Source organism: Oncorhynchus mykiss, chromosome 21, assembly GCF_057628025.1.
Source record: "Oncorhynchus mykiss isolate SJ-2025 chromosome 21, ASM5762802v1, whole genome shotgun sequence".
In the NCBI taxonomy this organism is placed as follows: Eukaryota; Metazoa; Chordata; class Actinopteri; order Salmoniformes; family Salmonidae; genus Oncorhynchus; species Oncorhynchus mykiss.
Window position 1 is genome coordinate 44,835,898 of NC_143042.1, and position 14,068 is coordinate 44,849,965.

At 43.0% G+C, this 14,068-nt stretch overlaps 1 protein-coding gene and 1 long non-coding RNA gene across 19 annotated transcripts; one reads left to right on the plus strand and one right to left on the minus strand.

The window, feature by feature from the left end:
- Positions 1-442: 442 nt before the first annotated feature.
- On the plus strand, positions 443-8,590 carry LOC110500647 (uncharacterized). Of its 18 annotated transcripts, none has more exons than XR_002470135.3 (6): positions 443-763; positions 3,032-3,233; positions 3,645-3,725; positions 3,890-4,003; positions 4,971-5,109; positions 5,224-8,590. It is a non-coding gene; the product is annotated as an uncharacterized LOC110500647 (long non-coding RNA). The 18 variants fall into 18 exon arrangements; XR_016490344.1 differs by having other exon boundaries at positions 462-763; positions 3,875-4,003; XR_016490354.1 differs by having other exon boundaries at positions 462-763; positions 3,895-4,003.
- Positions 8,591-9,040: 450 nt separating this feature from the next.
- On the minus strand, positions 9,041-13,600 carry LOC110500648 (perilipin-2). The gene is made up of 9 exons (XM_021578132.3): positions 13,435-13,600; positions 13,076-13,107; positions 12,518-12,713; positions 11,996-12,078; positions 11,381-11,666; positions 10,902-11,086; positions 10,585-10,692; positions 10,117-10,407; positions 9,041-9,353 (listed from the first exon to the last, which is right to left on the minus strand). The coding sequence occupies exons 2-9, from the start codon at positions 13,103-13,105 to the stop codon at positions 9,231-9,233; spliced, it is 1,302 nt and encodes a 433-aa protein (XP_021433807.2). The 5' UTR covers positions 13,106-13,107; positions 13,435-13,600; the 3' UTR covers positions 9,041-9,230.
- Between the last annotated feature and the right edge of the window lie 468 nt (positions 13,601-14,068).

A 14,068-nucleotide genomic window follows, 5' to 3' on the forward strand; every position in this document is an offset into this window, starting at 1 on the left:
TATGCCCTCTAAACAGTCTGAACCGTGGACACAGGTGTTGACCTTTTTGACATCATAATGGTGTAGTTGTGACAATTCCTGGACAGGAATTGAAGTCCATGCAACCATGTCCCATTTAAAATAGCCTACTGTAGTCATAATAACACTTGTGTTGTAGGCATAGGCCCAATAACTGGTTCCACACAGTTAGGCCCATGTGACAATTTCCTTCATCACTTCCAACTTCAAGTCAACCTATTCATAAAAGTTCAACTTGGTCATTGATTTAAAGAAATATTTCTGCTGTCCCTCACTCCCCATTTTGTATGTCTACACACAGGAGGTTGGTGGGACCTTAATTGGGGAGAACGGGCTCATGTTAAGGACTGGAGCGGAACATTTGGAATGGTATCAAATACATCAAACGCATGGTTTCCATTCCATTTGCTCCGTTCCGACCATTATTATGAGCTATTCTCCCCACAGCAGCCTCCTATGCTACGAACCATGTTCGTATTTTGAAGACCTAGCAGTGACTTTGTCACAGGAGTAGGCTTAAAACTTTGATGGTGCTAATTAGTAGGCCTAAACAACAAGCAAATGGCCACGATAGGAGATTCAGCCCCATTCCAGTGGACAGCAACTGAACTGGAATCCCGCAATGTGACGTTCAGCACCACAGTGCAGTACCCAACACTCAGTTAAAGCAAAAAAAGTGGGGCTGCAGTTAAGACGAACGCGCGCGTGTGTGTGTGGGACATGTGCAACCCAAAGCTCAAAATGTGTAAGTTCTTATACTTGGGTTATATTTTTTTGAATGTACAATAAATGATACTGTGGGTACTTAGCATAGGCTAGGCGATTCCATTGCAAGACTAGTCTACAAAAGGCACAGTTCAGTCATAGTCTAAGTGAACCAAATCGGTGTATATAGTTATTTTCAGGGGTAGAAATTAGGTTCTCTGAGCAAAGTACAATAAGTGTCAACTATGATTTGCATTAGCCAGAGAAATCAAAAACGTTTGAAATTATGCTGTGTTCAAGACAACTGGGAACTTGTAAATCTCCGGCATCCGACTTCAGTGCATTCAAGGGCTTGTAAACTAAGCATTTCACGGTAAGGTCTACCTACACCTATTGTGTTCGGCGCATGTGACAAATACAATTTGATTCGATTTGATTTGACAACTGGAGCTCTGGGGGAAAAAACAAGCATCCGACTGGGCAAAAAATAAATTGTATGGTCGTCCATGTTGGAATTCCAAGTCGGAAACTCTGGGATCATCCTCTGGCGTCTAGACTTGACAGTTCATGCAGCTTTTGTTTTCTGATAATGGAGTTCTGATCATGGAATTCGGAACACGTCCTGCGTCTACATTTACATTGAAATGTGTCTACCATGTCCACATTGTGTCCGTTCCCGCACTATATTAAAATGCCAATATGGGTTCTAAAAACGGTGGAGTAGGTCAAATATAACACAACAACTGATGGCAGTAGCTAACTACTGTAGCTAAGTAGCCAGCTAACCTCTGTAGCTAGCTAGCAAGCAACGCTAAAGGGCATGAGCTAGCATAACTCTAGCCAAATAAAAAATAGTTTTTCTAAATATTAGCTAGCTGGCTAGAATTTAAGAGGCTGGAAAACACATTCCCCACACGCTAGGAAAGTATTTCCTCCAACTTTATAATGAAAAGTGCTGATGACGTCACCCACTGCATGCACTTTCGGTAGCCTGATTGCATCCAGGCAGAGGAGAAACCCGAACACAATGCATCCCTGACCACCACCCGAAGTGGTCAGACAGATCTGAACACAATCAGACCACAACGCAACTTTTTTTGCATCTAGACCTGTATTTTCAATGCAATCTTCTTATTCTGATAGCAGAAGTCCCACGTAAGTGTCAAGTGTAGACAAGACAGGGCTCTGAAATCACTGAAGTCACTATTTGACCTCATTATTTTCGGAGTTTCCAGTTGTCTTGAAAGCATCATATCTATAGACCTAGGCTATATAATTGTGATTCTTATAACTATTGCAATTTATTTTGTTTAATAGTCATAGTTTCTGATAATGAAATGTGTTGGAAGTCGCTCACCTTTTCTTCATCCATATTTGTGTTTAATTGCACATGTGACTTTCCGTTGTCTGATGTAATCGATTATGATGGACAGTAGGAAAAACTCCTTCTGGACATATTAAAATGTCATGTATGTTGTACATGACGTTATAGATGTGTGTGTGTTGATGAGGCCCAATAATTGCTACCTAACATTTATAATAACGTTTTGTCTAAGCATCTATACGAATGGTGTGCTGGTATTTAAATAAAAACAACAACATATGTTTAAATATTGCCAAACAAGATAATATCCACATGACCTTACTTCAACCGATAAGAAAAAGCAAAAAGCTAAAGAGAGGAATTCACAAACTATTGAGACGTAACCCCGTTTCCAAAGGTTTATGTCTCCAGTGCTTTCCTTTAGTTTACGTGACACACCAGAGAGGGGTCACAACACATTCATTCAGTGAGCTAAAGGCAAATGTAAAGCTCTGCTCCATACCACGGGGAAAAAAATGTGCGTGGCAAAAAATAAGAATTAAGAAGAAATATCCGACATCCGAAGAATATAAAGCAGTTAGTTAGCTAAATGGTTGTGAGAAGCTAAGCCAAGTAGTTCAGAAAATATTCAAACCCTATCTCATGGCGAAATATTGTTTACTGGCCAGGACAGCTTGCCGTGATATTTTGTTGACAATCAATGCATAACATTTAAGACGTTAAAACCACGTTTTGCCGCACCTGCTAGCTAGCTAATTGGAAAGTTCCCCAAGTGAGTGAGGAAATGGACCCTACATCAAGATTTTCAGGTTTGTTGAATTGTTGTTTTATTAATGTAGAAATAGCTAGCTAGCTAAAGAGAGAATGTAAGGACCGACATTGTACTTTCAAACATATAACAACATTGTTTACAACAAATTGTAGACACACCAAAACAGTGGAGTGTACTGACAGGAGCTGCCTAACTTCCACCTCTGATAACAGGTGCTGATCTCCCTCTATCCTCCCTACATCTCCTGGTGCCACCACTACATCTGAAGTCTGCTTTCATGTGGCAAGTGGCTCAGCAGCATGACATGATGCAGTATGGGAAGCTGGAGGAGTTTGTGACTGGTAACTAGAGATGGTTCCGGAGCTGCTGACCTTAAGGCAGAGGGTCCATCTCATCCTGGGACTGAGAGCGAGGGTGAGATGGGTGGAAGTGTTTAGGGTGGAGAATGGTGTAGGGTCGGGGGTGAAATTCAGACTTTTGTTCGCCCCTGGATCTCAGACATGGGATCGCTCTCGTCACAATTTCCTGAAAGCCTTGTATTCACTCCTTATCAGTTACATATTTGACTCCTCAGTTTGTCTCCTCGGTATATAAAATGCATACATCTCCTGTTTCAGCTGGTTCTTGAATTTTGTGGTGGTGTGTAGTCTAACCCAGCTGGGTACAAAACCATCCAGCCCCACCTAGACAGAATCCATTCATGCACAATGCGTGAGGTGGTACTTAACCTGCAATATGTGTAACACACACCAGTCTGTTAAAGGCAAGTCTGCTTTACCTAGTTGCAGATGTTTGCAATTGTTTTGTGTGTGATTGCATATTCAGAGCAAAGATAAAGAAGTGGAGGCATCAACAGATAAAGAAGTGGAGTTGGTCCAAACACTGCTAGAAGAGGGAACACTTCAGGTGAGATAATATCTAATGTCTAGATCATGTCACAAATCCTTGCTTCAAAGGACTAGAATGACCTTGAGGGGAATATTGAGTATGATTTGACTACTACTTACGGTATGCCTGGGTTTAAACTACATAATGACTCTATCTCTGTGTTGGAGGTGTTCCCTGTGCAGTACAGCTCTAGGTATGATACAGCGCTGCAGATACTGGTGTGGCAGTTCTTTGACAGACTGGAGGAGATGCTGCCAGTGCTCAACTTTACACAGTACTGATGCCACTCACAGGAGGTTGGTGACACCATAATTGGAGAGGACTGGCTCGTGGTAATGGCTGGAGCAGAATAAGTGCAATGGTATCAAACAGGGTTTCCATGTGTCTGATGCTATTCAATTTACTCCGTTCCAGACATTATTATAAACCGTCCTCCCCTCAGCAACCTCCACCCTATTAGATCATCTAAAACATGTCGACATTCATTTGTAAACTTGCTTGACATGTAGGTAAAAAATATATATTTTTAAATGGCCCCTCCACGAATGAATAAACATCCGTAAGTATCAACAGAGGAGGGGTCCTGTGGGATTGGGCTGTGTTTTTCTCCATTCTTCAGGCATGCTTATGTAACCGGTGTGAAGGGGGTGACTGTTGTCGACGTGTGCAGGGGGTCCCTGGTTCAGGCCCTGGTTGGAGCGAGGAGAGGTCCCTGGTTCAGGCCCTGGTTGGAGCGAGGAGAGGTCCCTGGTTCAGGCCCTGGTTTGGGCGAGGAGAGGTCCCTGGTTCAGGAGCTGGTTGGGGCGAGGTGCGGGCCCTGGTTGGGGCGAGGAGCGGGCCCTGGTTGGGGCGAGGAGCGTGCCCTGGTTGGGGCGAGGAGCTGGACCTGGTTGGGGCGAGTAGCAGGCCCTGCTTGGGGTGAGGGGAAGGCCCTGGTTCTGGCCCTGGTTTGGACGAGTAGAGGTCCCTGGTTTGGGAGAGGAGAGGTCTCTGGTTGGGGTGAGGAGAGTTCCCTGGTTCGGGCCCTGGTTGGGGCGAGGACAGGGCCCTGGTTGGGGAGAGGAGCGGGCCCTGGTTGGGACGAGGACAGGGCCGTGGTGCGGGCCCTGGTTCTGGCCCTGGTTGGGGCGATGGGAGGGCCCTGGTTGGGAAAGGGCCCTGGTGCGGGCCCTTGTTGGGGCGAGGGGAGGGCCCTGGTGTGGGACCAGGTTGGGGTGAGTGGAGAGATAGAAGCTGTTCTACTTATTATTCTCTCCCTCTCAGACAGCATCTATTCTCAACCTGACCCCTACTGATCTGGAGGAGTGTGAGCAGTCTGTCTCTGTCTCTGACCCTGACCCTGACCCAGAGCATCTGAAGACACTGCTGCAGAATCATAGACATCCTGGGCACCTTAAAGAAGGTAAGGAATCCTTCAGGTGATCTACTTGAACTTCACCTCTGTGGTAAATGCTTGTGGGGGATTCTCCTGAAAGAGAATAGCTTTAGTAAGCCGGTTGGATTCTCTCTTTTCCAGATGTTCTCTTCTACGATTCTGATACCATCCTGTCCACATTGTTCCTCCTCGTTCCCTCACTGGAGTCTAAACCGACCCAGAGAGGTGGAGGAAAGGGCAGGGTGAAGACAGTGATGTGACGACAGAAGGGGGGAAGAACAAGGCTGGTGAGAAGGGACAGCAAGAAGTCAGCGGGGAAGATGAAGACACCAATGAGGAAAGTGATGAGGACACTAAAAGACTGGAAGAGGCTGGGAACTCTGGGCAGCAGAAACGGCCATCATCAGGGGCCGTCAATGGTATTGAGATTAAGGGCAGAATACTTTGCATAGATACTGAGTATACAAAACATTTAAGAACACCTGACTGACCTATGAAAAAAGCTATGATTTCTTATTGATGTCACTTGTTAAATCCACTTCCATCACTGTAGATAAAGGGGAGACGGGTTAACTTATTTGGGACTTGGGGGCAGTATTGAGTAGCTTGGATGAATAAGGTGCCCAGAGTAAACTACCTGCTATTCAGGCCCAGTTGCTAATATCTGCATATTATTGGTATATTTGGATAGAAAACATTCTGTAGTTCCTAAAACTGTTTGAATGATGTCTATGAGTATAACAGAACTCATATGGCAGGCAAAAACCTGAGAAAAAAATCCAACCAGGAAGTGGGAAATCTGAGGTTTGTAGTTTTTCAACTCGTGCCCTATTGAAGATACAGTGGTCATATTGCACTTCCTAAGGCTTCCACTAGATGTCAACAGTCTTTATAACCTTGTTTGAGGCTTCCACTGTGAAGTGGGGGCTCATAAGGGCTGTTTGAGCCAGGTGTCTGGCTGAGTGCCATGAGCTCATGACGCGCATTCACGTGAGAGTTAGCTTCTGCTCCATTGCTTTTCTACAGACAAAGGAATTCTCCGGTTGGAACATTATTGAAGATTTATGATAAAAACATCCTAAAGAATGATTCTATATTTTTTGTTTGACATGTTTCTACGAACTGTAGTATAACTTTTCGTCTGAACTTTCGCATGGACTTGCCTGCGCGTCGTGATTTTGGATTGTGTACTATACGCGCAAACAAAAAGGAGTTATTTGGACATAAATGAGGGACTTTATCAAACAAATCAAACATTTATTGTGGAACTGGGATTCCTGGGAGTGCATTCTGATGATCATCAAATGTAAGTGAATATTTATAATGCTATTTCTGACTTCTGTTGACTGCACAACATGGCGGATATCTGTTTGGCTGTTTTGTTGTCTGAGTGCTGTACTCAGATTATTGCATGATGTGCTTTTTCGGTTAAGCTTTTTTGAAATCTGACAGAGCGGTTGCATTAAGGAGAAGTATATCTCAAGTTCCATGTATAACACTTTCATCAACATTTATGATGAGTATTTCTGTAAATTGATGTGGCTCTGTAAAATCACCAGATGTTTATTTAAAAAAAAAAAATTAAACTACTGAAAACGCGCAATATGACCTTTATCAAACAAAACATAAATTTATTGTGTAACATGAAGTCCAATGAGTGTCATCTGATGAAGATGCCCCATGGACCTCCCGGTCACAGCCGGCTGCGACAGCCTGGGCTCGAACCCAGAGTCTCTGGTGGCACAGAGACTCTGGGAGGCAGTGCCTTACACCCGGGAGGCCCTCTAGAACTATAGTTTGACCACGGAACGTGACTTGACAGAACCACCATATCATATACAGTTGAAGTCGGAAGTTTACATACACTTAGGTTGGAGTCATTAAAACTTGTTTTTCAACCACTCCACACATTTCTTGGCAAGTCAGTTAGGACATCTACTTTGTGCATGACACAAGTAATGTTTCCAACAATTGTTTACAGACAGATTATTTCACTTATAATTCACTATCACAATTCCAGTGGGTCAGAAGTTTACATACACCTTAAGTTGACTGTGCCTTTAAACAGCTTGGAAAATTCCAGAAAATGATGTCATGACTTTAGAAGCTTCTGATAGGCTACTTGACATCATTTGAGTCAATTGGAGGTCTACCTGTGGATGTATTTCAAGGCCTGCCTTCAAACTCAGTGCCTCTTTGCTTGACATCATGGGAAAATCTAAAGAAATCAGCCAAAACCTCAGAAAAGAAAATGTAGACCTCAACAAGTCTGGTTCATCCTTGGGAGCAATTCCCAAACGCCTGAAGGTACCATGTTCATCTGTACAAACAATAGTACGCAAGTATAAACACCATGGGACCACACAGCCATCATACCTCTCAGGAAGGAGACGCGTTCTGTCTTCTAGAGATGAACGTATTTTGGAACGATCCCAGAACAACAGCAAAGGACCTTGTGAAGATTCTGGAGGAAACGGGTACAAAGTATCTATATCCACAGTAAAACGAGTCCTATATCGACATAATCTGAAAGGCCGCTCAGCAAGAAAGAAGCCACTGCTCCAAAACCACCATAAAAAAAAAAAGCCAGACTACGGTTTGCAACTGCACATTGGGACAAATATCGTACTTTTTGGAGAAATGTCCTCTGGTCTGATGAAACAAAAATCGAACTGTTTGGCCATAATGACCATTGTTATGTTTGGAGGGAAAAGGTGGAAACTTGCAGAACTTGACGAACACCATCCCAACTGTGAAGCATGGGGGTGGCAGCATCATGTTGTGGGGTTGCTTTGCTGCAGGAGGGACTGGTGCACGTCACAAAATAGATGGCATCATGGGGGGGAAAGTTATGTGGATATATTGAAGCAACATCTCAAGACATCATTTAAAGCTTGGTCACAAATGTGTCTTCTAAATGGACAATGACCCCAAGCATACTTTCAAAATTGTGGCAAAATGGCTTAAGGACAACAAAGTCATGGTATTGGAGTGGCCATCACAAATCCCCGACCTTAATCCTATAGAAAATCTGTGGGTAGAACTGAAAAAGCATGTGCGAGCAAGGAGGCCTACCAACCTGACTCAGTTACACCAGCTCTGTCAGGAGGAATGGGCCAAAATTCACCCAACTCATTATGGGAAGCTTGTGGAAGTCTACCTGAAATGTTTGACCCAAGTTAAACAATTTAAAGGCAATGCTACCAAATACTAATTGAGTGTATGTACACGTCTGACCCACTGGGCATGTGATGAAAGAAATAAAAGCTGAAATAAATTGACATTTCACATTCTTAAATTAAAGTGGTGATCCTAACTGACCTAAGACAGGGAATCTTTACTAGGATTAAATGTCTGGAATTAAGACCTGATCGGAAGACATGTGAAGGATTCCTGGCAATGTTTTTGTAGAGATTTTGTGTAAATGTCTATTCCTCATATTTGTTAGACATTGTCTTGAAGGCTTTATGAGCAGCATGTCAAATAAAGTGGTCCCAGCTTTTCTTTAGTTTGTAAGTGTTTTTACTGAATAAAGAACTGATCATTGAAACACAACAGGTTACATTGACTCCTAAATGATCTGCAACTGAGTGTTGTATTCCTGTTAGTCTGTATCCCACTGTCTTCCATTATGTTCAGCTAAGGACACCATGGTTACTGTACAGCTGCAATGTTTATTTAAAGGCTCACACACCTGCCATGAAAATACGCTGGGAAAGTGGCCGCCTTCTGTGCCTTGTAGTTTTTAAACGTTTCAGTGCAAGAAGTACAAAAATTAAAAATGCTGTCGCTAAGGCATCAGTAGATAATCCACAAAAACGGTATCTTAAATGACTGCGTTCATGAATTATGATATCTTGAATCCCATTCAAAACTGTATTGGACATGGAAGTAAAACGGAAGAGGTGGTCACTTTCACAGTGACTAAATATTTTTTCAATCCACAACAGAACAGACCTTTGTTCAAATCCATGCGTATTTAATACCTACATATTTAAATACATTGTGTACTTTCAAATACACTGGCCAAATCAACTACTATGATTGTCTACCAATGGTATTTCAAAAATATTAAAATCTATTTTCAAGTATAACTAAGCATTACAGACACATGACCTGTGGACATTTGATTTATCTGACAATGCAGGTTATTGGTGAGCAAGGGGAGCTGATAGGGGTTCGTTGCTGTTGGACTCATCTGACATGCCATCATCCTCAACTGAGGAGAGGTCAGGTTCCGAGGCCAAGTCTGAGAAGGTGAAGTCTGGTACCTGCCAATGGAAAATGCAACTAAGTCCAACAAATTAAACAGCCTAATGGTAAGACTTAAGACTACAAATAAATACAGGGAGGGTTGCATCATTCTTGCAAAACCTAGTCCTGGAAAAACATACCACTACTGTTCAGTTAGTTGAATCACTCAACTCCATATCCAAGATATCTCAATGCATTACACACACAATTCACTGAAGCGGAAGATGGGTGCGACAATGTATAAAAACACCAAATTCCATTTTCTCATGCTTTCAAACCGGTGTATTTTCAAGGCAGCAAGACAACACACAGATATATTAACCCATTTATTAGACTTGTATAAAGATGAAAGCATACATGGTTATGCGCTAACATGAGTCTATAACTACTATATGGCAAGTTATGATTACAACAGGATATAAAATGATGTCAAAAACAACAGTATCAAAAGCACTGTGCTGCATAAGACAAGGCATGGGCAAATGTTGCTAGATTATTGAGCACACGTGGAGCAACGTTCAGTCGGAATGCCTAAATATTGTCAAACAGTATATCAACATTTATTCATCAACATGCTGAATAAATGCAGGCTCATTAGTGTGACTCAGGGATGTTTGATGAAGGAATAATACTATGGGATATGATAGAAAGTCGTTAAACAGGCAGCTAGTGCTTAGAGTCCATGGATTTCATCTCCACCTCTGCGGGGGCTGGTGTCTTCTGGGACGGGGAAGATGCAGCGGTGTGGGGTGGGGCCAGCCGGGGGTAAAAGGGACCTACCAGCCAGTTGAGGGGTGTGTTGTTCACCAGGTAGTCCATGACGTCATCCAGCGACTCCTTCATCTTGTTCAGCTGGGCCTTGCTGCTGGCTAGAACGCCATCCGACAGGTCCCCGAACGCCGACGCCTTGCTGAAGCTGGAGTAGATTTGCGAGGCAGAGTGGCTAAGGGACAGCGCCTCCTCCTGGATGTTCTGTGGAAGGCCCTGCAGACCAGAGACTAGCGCCAGGCACGTTGTCTGCAGCTGCTGAGTGAGGGAGCGCGCCATCGCCAGGGTCCTCGATTCTATGTTCTGGGGGAGAAATGAGGAAGTCCATTTAATTAATCTATGTTCACATTAAAATAGCCTTTCGCCAAATAAAATAACTGAAATATGCAATTTAGATGCAACCTGCCAGAGGGTAGATGTACAATATGACTTGGCTAAAATAGTATTTTATGAGACTGCTCTTTGGAACGTGATCATTACCTCTGCCTCATTGCCATCTCCTTCATTAGACTTCCACTCGACCAGGGAGCTCAGTTTGCCTTTCGCCTTCTGGTTAGCTCCGTCAATATTCTTTCTGGCGTAATCAATCTAAAAGGGTTGGGGAAAAAATATATATAATGTTCCATTCATACAAAAATTATGTTTGTATTCTGTCTCAGTGTAAAACGAGTCTCATGAGATAAATAGGATCTTCATTTTCAATCATTTGAAAGAAAGGTCATCTCCTCATCCTCTGAAAATGTCCACATTCTATGGACAATTAAAGTTCTCGATTTCCACAATTTGGTGTCACTCACCAGGTCCACAGTGTGGTTGAGCTGTGAGATGGACTCCTGGCTGCGCTGCTTGGTGTCTTTGATCTGGGCCAGGGCCTTGTGGTACGCTCTCTTACGCAGCTTGGTAGACAGAGAGCCTAGACGAACATAGTAGTTAGGTGCATCCTTGGCCACGTCGAACCCTTTCACCGTTTTAGCCTCCATTTCTGTCCAGATGAAAATAGGAGCATGAAATAAAGCATTGCATTACTTTGAAAGTTTTGTGTAAAAAACCTCAAGCGCCTTATAAAATCACTATTGTAATCATCATAAATGCTGACCTTGTATGTGTTTTGAAGTTAGCATGCGTTGTGAATATTTTCACACATTCTAGGAAATGGATTTATGAGTAGTTCACTTTCTAACAGAGTCCATTGACAACATTTATGTTTTGGATTGTAGGAAAACATTGTGTACAGGATTATGCCCACTGAGCCACAAGTTAGAAGCCTGACACTCACCCAGCTCGTCCTCAGTGCGAGGCAGGTACTGGTCCACCAAGCGCTCAGAGGTGGTGAGGGCCGTCTCCATTCCGCTACTGACCATCTGGGCCATGCGGCTCTCCATCACCGTGTTTACGCTACCACTGACCGCAGCCCGGGTCATCTGCACGCTGTCCTGCACAGCGCCCCTGGTCCGGTCCACCGCGCTAGTCAAGGTGTGGGACACACTGTCCTTGGCCCCCGTGACGGTGACAGACATCACGTCTTTGGCACCGGTCACTGCATCCTTGGTGTTGGCAACAATCTAAACAGGAATATTTGGATTGAGAAAAAAAAGGGTAATTTTCAGTTTATCCTTCATTTAAAAAGTGAGATCACATCGAGGTTGACATCGGATTTTCAAGTGAGCCCCATGCTTTAAATGACCTCTAACTGACTAGACACTTTTTTACGACACAGGGAGAGCCAGATCCAAATGGGTGACCCGTCACTGGTTGTCACCCAGGGTACGAGTCATTACTCCTCCCTCTACGGTTGGCCTCCCTGACTGGCATGAGCTTGATTCGCTGTGAAGTGTGTTGTCGCGTTGCCAGTCAGTGCTAAGTAAAGACTGGGCATTGAGTCATCACATACCTGCTCAGAAGGCTGGTGCAGGATTGGCAAGGTCTTCTCAATCTTATCCAAACCTTTACAAGCCAGGTCATTGGCCATGGCAACTGGGGTCAGAAAAAGGCAGAAAAGAATGAGCTAAATGTATCACATTCAAGGTTGGGAAGGGAGAGTAATAATTTGTATCACTACACATAAATACATACAAAAGAAAAAGTCTTACTGCTTCAAGGCAAGGCCTTACACATTACTGGGTAAAAGGTCATGTTGTTGAGCAACAGCTCAGAGATGACTGGCCAGACTTCGTGCTCCTTACAAATGAGGAAGTCGGACTCGATCTTCTCATCGTCACAAAAGGCTTGGCAGTTCACCTTTGTGTTAGTAATAAGCATGTGCTTATTCTGGCATCTCACAATAGAGTATTTTATTCTGTTTTTTTAGGTCTCTGGATTTTACCAATGAATCAAACAGATGAAACTCTATGTAGGTCTACATTTGTGAAAGTATACCAGGTTGCTATAGATTTGGAGATGGCTAGATTCTTACTTTGTGGCTCCAGCTTGCCGATGATGGGCGCTGCACCAGTGAGGGCCACAGTGGTGATGGTTCGCACCCCCAGCTCAGCCACCTCACACATGGACTTGAGGTAGGGGTGGTTATCCTTGGTGGTGCAGTAGGCACTGGACACCATGTCATAGGTGGAGCTCACCAAGGGGAGGCTGGCCACCCTCTCAACCACATTCTGGTGACAGTTGAAAGTGGATGTTAGAACACTCGGTCAACAAAATATCTCAAGTACAAAAAAATACTAGGTTACAGGTTGCTAAGGAGGTTAGGATGAGCAACCCAAATCATATCCACTGGAGGCAATTAGCAAAATAATGATTGTGAATCCATGTCTGGGATACTGGTCCTGCCTACAGTAGTATAGTGTAAAACGGTGTAACTTGCTAGGATTTTTCACAATACTGGACAAGAAAACACAGAATCAATAAAAAAAAAGTCATTATCAATGCCACTTGAACATGTTAGTTATTTGAATTTGTGTATGTTATATTCTGCTCTCATGTTTTATTTTTAGATACTTTAGTCCCAAAGTCAAACCTGATTATTGACGACTTCAACTGACTCCATGTCTGCAAACATAAGCAAGAGGAGAAAAGTTAATGTTATACAAAATTAAATGAGTCGTTTCATTAAAAAGATAAAAAGAGAACTAGTTGATTATGATTATTTTCTGCTGACGAGACGAATTAAACTATCTACCTCTGTATGTTCTGACATACCCCACGACAGCATACACATTAGTGCAAGTGATATTGAATGATACAGTATAGCAAAGGTTACAGCAGCGCAGTCAAAATCGAAAGATGAACTCTCACGTTCGGACAGTTTTCCACAAAACACAACCACCGTCACTCATAATCAGCCTATATAATAAAAACTTTTAAAAATGTACCTACCAAATCTGTTGGGTAACTTTGGTAAATTATGTTCCCAGCAGTATAGTAACTCACTCTATATCAGGTTTGATTTGACAGTGAACAGACAGCGTCCGTATTTATAATATCTGCTTCTCGCGAGATATTGCTCATAACTTGACGTGGTCGCCACTAAAAAATCTAGGGCAAAGGTAACGGGCACGAACTGCTCTGCATCACTTGAGAATAAATGATGTCAGACATACATTGTATGTGCTTTATACTTGATAGTCAACATCTAGTGTATATCCCATAGTGATATGGTCTATTTATTTCAGTGCATACAATGTCATAACTTTCTGCTGTTTGGATTCTATTCTATGCTGGTTATGTTCAGAGAATATCTTTGAATCATAGTCCCTAAAAGCAGGTGCTGGCCATTTTGGATTATATCCCGAGCAAAAAGTCATAGGATTCCATAGACTGACCAGCTATTTAACCTGGATTTTACAGTACTTGAGTCTTTACAGTCATGGGTGTCAGAATAATGGATACTTTTATCACAACGTTTAGGTTGTATGGTACAGTCATTGGGCCCTGGACAGTGTGCCTATAATTACAATGCCTGTAATTAAGTGTAATTCATCTTTGGGCTGAGTCATCATGCCATGTGATT

Excerpts from the sequence above, each read along its gene's own strand:
- LOC110500648 (XM_021578132.3), bottom strand. The coding sequence starts at position 13,105 with ATGGAGTCAGTTGAAGTCGTCAATAATCAG. Across the intron at positions 12,714-13,075 it reads TTGAAGTCGTCAATAATCAG|AATGTGGTTGAGAGGGTGGC; the intron begins GTTTGACTTTGG and ends AACTGTCACCAG. Across the intron at positions 12,079-12,517 it reads CGGCAAGCTGGAGCCACAAA|TTGCCATGGCCAATGACCTG; the intron begins GTAAGAATCTAG and ends TTCTGACCCCAG.